The sequence below is a fragment of the Zea mays genome, chromosome 5, assembly GCF_902167145.1.
Source record: "Zea mays cultivar B73 chromosome 5, Zm-B73-REFERENCE-NAM-5.0, whole genome shotgun sequence".
NCBI lineage: Eukaryota > Viridiplantae > Streptophyta > Magnoliopsida > Poales > Poaceae > Zea > Zea mays.
In genome coordinates this window covers 81,439,742-81,444,593 of record NC_050100.1, presented here as the reverse complement: position 1 = coordinate 81,444,593, position 4,852 = coordinate 81,439,742, and the positions used below count along the sequence as shown (strand labels likewise).

The window sequence follows — 4,852 nt, the reverse complement described above, 5'->3', positions numbered from 1 at the left end:
CCATCGTTATCTACATATATACCAATAACATCTGAATGGGTAGAAATATTCAAAGTAGAAGATTGCAACATTTGAATAAAAACACTCTTAGTAAAAAATACCAGGATCTCTTTTCCTATGACGCCTAGCATGAGATGGCCAATTAGCAGTAGGTTTGCTGCTGCCATGAATTTCTTCATCTGATAATATTAGGTCATCATTGCTTTGTCGTTCATACAATACTGCGGATAGCATAGGCATCAGTTACATCTCTAACAATTTGCAAAAATATACGCTATATGTTAGTAGGTTGTAAATAAAAGAAATTATAGATATCTGGAAGATCGCCTTGATGCCTTAACTATTCTTTATATGTTTTGATCGTATCCTCCCTGAAGTCATCCATTAAATCTGCACTTAAACAATATGTAAGTTTAACTGTGGAAACTATAACATATCATGTATTTAATGTAATGAGTTTGACATCTTAACTTACCCATTTCTGGATTATCATGTTGTAGTATTGCAAGCCACTCCTTATATGCATCAATCGACACTTCTATAGTTTCTTCATCAACATTTGTTCGCTGCCTTGGACGCTTGATGGGAGTTATGCTTACCTCTAGATCACTGGGTGGATCTTTTGTGAGCACAAAACTTATTTTTCTCTCATCCATGTTATCAGACAGCATGGCCTCTTCTTGGTGGATGTAATCAAGTGCCAATAGCCTGGATCGATCAATGCCACATCGTTTCTTGTAAAACAAGAAGTCCCTCCCAGAATATCCAAGTTTCGATTTTATGTACACCACGTTGTAAAAGGCAACATAAGCTTTATCAATATTTACTGTGACAATTTCTTTTCCAGGCTGTGCTCCAATGCAATGGAATTTCAAGGTCCATATCTCACCAGTCAACCTGCCACACAAATATATTCTAAGCAAACAATGACTAAAACAGTGTTGTAAAAAGATTTCATTCAACAATTAAGAGGTATGAAAACAATATACTATAATTATGATCTGCGCCAAGGCCAAAGCAGTAGAGAACAATATGGGTAGATAGATTTTTACTTGTCAGGAAGATCAAAGAAGACGTTCTTCCCGGCCATAATCTCGTCCACAATCCGTGTACCAAGTTGGCTACCATTGTCGTTGGTGCACATATTAGCTTCATTGCTTGTCGGCTGCAAACCTCCTTGAGTCGTCATCATAGGTCAGGAAAATAGATGCTGACAGGACAGGGAACGAAAAAATCATGTAAGTATAACAATAGATTGGTTTATGGAATTATGTGCAGTAATTTAGGTGATAGAACACGATACAGCCTAGCTAGTAGGGCCAAGCGCGGTTTGGTGTGTGTCGTTGGAAGAACTCGAATTTCCCACGGAAGCAACGATTATTCTATACTAGGGATGATGCTAAACAAAGCTACAAGCTAGCTAGGGACCTCGCTCATCACTTCCAGGAAAGACACTGGGTGTAGGCAACTATATACTAATAATTAACTAGTTGCTAATCATGCTGTTGATTCGTTCGTTCCTAAAGCCCCATATACATACTTGTTTCTTTCACAAGCAGCATCATATCTATCCATGGTAATAATAATACAAATCAAGACATCTATGTCGATGGTAGTAGTACTTTGTATATATTTGCAGAGATGAATGGGGCATCATCTGGAGCATCGATCTATAGATAATTGTTAGCAACAATTAATTGTAAGTGTTTCAAGCTGGCCAGCTAAAATCTTAACTAATTGTCAGCTAGACCCCAATTAACAATTAGTACCTGGGTTAGAACAGCTAAAATCCATGACCAAATATCTCTCGTGCGGGCATAACTTCCAAGACTATCTTGGTTCCCCACCCAGTTTCTACAACATCTTATTTTTAATGACTACCGTATATGCAAAAGACAACACACAACAGCAAGATCCAAAACACACAAGCCAAAATAGTAACCAGACCTGGCACCGACGCGTGCAAGCTGCCGACAATAGAGAAAAAAAAGAGACAGCCGATGCTCCAGAGATGAACGACGGACCAGGGAGAGTGTGTGCCGGTGCCAGAGATGAACGCGTGCAAGCTGCTCGGTCCCAGGTCGGCCTGGAGAGTGGAGCCGAACGACGGACGGCGAACGGAGATTGGGGGACAGAGCTTGGAGATTAGGAATGAAGATTGGGGGCGGCGCGTACCTCAACCTGAAACCCGGACGAGCGACGGCTGATGAAACCCTTGCAGTAGAGCAGATTAGGAAGGAGGAACGAGGAATGCCTGCCCTTGCGCCCTTCCCATTTAGGAACGTTGCCTAGAGGCTGGAGCTGGTCCGTGGTCCGCGTCTGTGGTTGACAGGGTGAGTGGCTGGTGGCTGGGACCAGGCAAACGTGTACTGAGAGCACGCCGATCGCTAATGCTGATAGCACCGGGTTTTGGCCAAATCTTATGGCGATGTCGGTGGTTCAGTGATGAGCCTGGAAGGAGAATAAGCAAGGGGCATCTAATTTCGCATCCAAAGGGAAACAGCGATCTTCAAGGTTTTCAGATGTTTCCATCTTGCTTTCCTTACTGTCACCATCTGAGAACAGAATAATAATGCTGTGATTAAACGAAGCTAGTCATGTATCCTCGTCAAAGAACCAAGCTCAGCATCTGAAGTGAATGAGAATTTTACAGGCATAGTGCATACTGTCTGAAGGGACATTGGGCACCAAGAATGGGGAAAACTAATCAGATGGTTTATCAGTCTCGATCTTTTTGGATTTGGAGCCTTTCTTTCGATCGTCCCGAGACATTGGGCGCGAAGGTCGGATTTCCTTCGTGAAGACATTGAGCCTTGTTCTGCTTGATTTTGTTTTGGTTTTGTCGATGATTGCCATTTTCTGAGGATCTGGTCACATGGATCAGGCCAGATGGAGTGCTTGCATTGCACATTGGCAAGGGCGAGCAGAGTTGTTAGGTTGGCGCACGATTGATTTATGGAATGTGCTATGCAAGCAAACTCGATCGTATTCTTGCTTTTATCGTAGAGCAAGACTCCATGAATTTGGTTATTGTTATGGGTGAACACACTCGGAAATGGTCGGCAAACAGTCAGTAATTCATAAATATAAAAAATAGATCGCCTTATATCAGATTGAGGTTTGCATTCAGAAAAGACTTAATTACATTATCTGTTTTTGTGTTTTTGTTTCAAAATTTTCATTCCCCAGGTGATTCTTGAACCAGATGTCCATTATCGGTCTATATTCATGCAAACGCGCTGGCTTCATTTGCGAGTAGAAGATGACCTCGGAGGACCAGCTTTTCTTTGGTTCCTTGTTCTGCTTGATTTTGTTTTGGTTTTGTCGACGATTGCCATTTTCTGAGGATCTGGTCACATGGATCAGGCCAGATGGAGTGCTTGCATTGCACATTGGCAAGGGCGAGCAGAGTTGTTAGGTTGGCGCACGATTGATTATATGGTGAGCTTGGTTTCTTTTTGAGATACATAGTTGTGCTTGCTTTGGAGCCCTGTACAGTTAAAGGTAGACCTTGGTCGACAGCGCATCTGTGAGTGCCTGCCTGTATCCAGCTGGTTCCGGATTTGGTTATTTATGCTCTTGTTTTTTATATTTTTTTGCGTGTATTTGCAATTCATTGGTTGCTGTTGTATATAGAAGAGAGTTGTAAATAGAGAGAATGCACGACTCTGCAACTGGCAAATTTTGTATACATACTGCAATAGGTGATTTGGACTATTTGATACTGTTTACAGGGAGAAGTTTGAAATAAGGGATGGGATATAAGATTTGCTAGTAGTAGTAGAGTCTAAAATCAGTGCTGCAAAAAGGGAGAGGGAGCGCCCAAATTTCATGGAGCCGACAGAAATACCTTCTTCTCGAGCGCGCGAAGGTCGCTTCTTGAAGCGCGCGAAGGTCGGATTTCCTCTTTTCCTCTTTTCAGACTACTAAACACGAATTTGATAGAAAAAAATTAACAACAGGAAACGAGAGAGTAGCAACAATACTGATGTTTTTAATGTCTCGGTTGTGTGAGTCTGAGGAGGACGCGTGCAAGGACACGCGGAGGCAGGTCGTTGTCGTGCCGTGCGTGGGATTCCCTACTAGAGTACTAGTAGCTATGACGAGAGATCGCCATCGTGGGCATCGAGTATCGATGTTTTTAATATAAAGTTTATCTTAAATCTAATCTTATACATATGAAGAAGTCATAATTTCTTTTTTATCAAAAAAATCAGCCACTGTCCACTAAAGTCATGACAACCAAAATATATTGATCAACACTGGATATGTTGTGGGTACCATTAGGGATGAAAACGATTTCGGTTTCTCGCCGACAGCAAGAGCCAGAGTACAAACCAAATGAATATGTCTGCGTGCACGACGAACCAGATGAATCCGCGGGTATAGGCCACTGGATGGTGTAGATGCGAAGCGGAGCGTGTGTGGGTGGCGTGTGGGTGGCGTAGAGATGAATCCACGGGTACACCTAGGCCCCAAATCTTATAAGTGACAGGAAAAAAAGCCTAGCGCGCGGGAAGGCCGGATTTCGCATGGCGTACGGGGTAGGGGAGTAATAAGCGTCGAGGACATCACGGCGCAGTCGCATGGAGCTGCCCAATCTACAGGCCGGATTTCACATGGCATACATGTTGCAGGCAAGAAACGCTTTGATGGGATTTACCACTTGCGTATTGTAATGGATTTCTAATAAAGAAAAATGAGCCAATTAGAATTAAAAATCGCTCTGCCGTAGACTACGATAAACTTATTGTGTTATTATCTCTCACTCTTTGTTGCAAAGAGATAAATCGTGTAGTAGTTCTAAATTGGTGAGTAGTCCTTAGAATTTCTATGCCATGCCCCAGCACCC

At 42.5% G+C, this 4,852-nt stretch overlaps 1 protein-coding gene across 1 annotated transcript; it reads right to left on the bottom strand.

Moving 5' to 3' along the window:
- Positions 1 to 340: 340 nt before the first annotated feature.
- Positions 341 to 1,206, bottom strand: LOC103633912 (uncharacterized). The gene is made up of 3 exons (XM_020538032.1): positions 1,053 to 1,206; positions 476 to 897; positions 341 to 390 (listed from the first exon to the last, which is right to left on the bottom strand). The coding sequence occupies exons 1-3, from the start codon at positions 1,190 to 1,192 to the stop codon at positions 341 to 343; spliced, it is 612 nt and encodes a 203-aa protein (XP_020393621.1). The 5' UTR covers positions 1,193 to 1,206.
- Between the last annotated feature and the right edge of the window lie 3,646 nt (positions 1,207 to 4,852).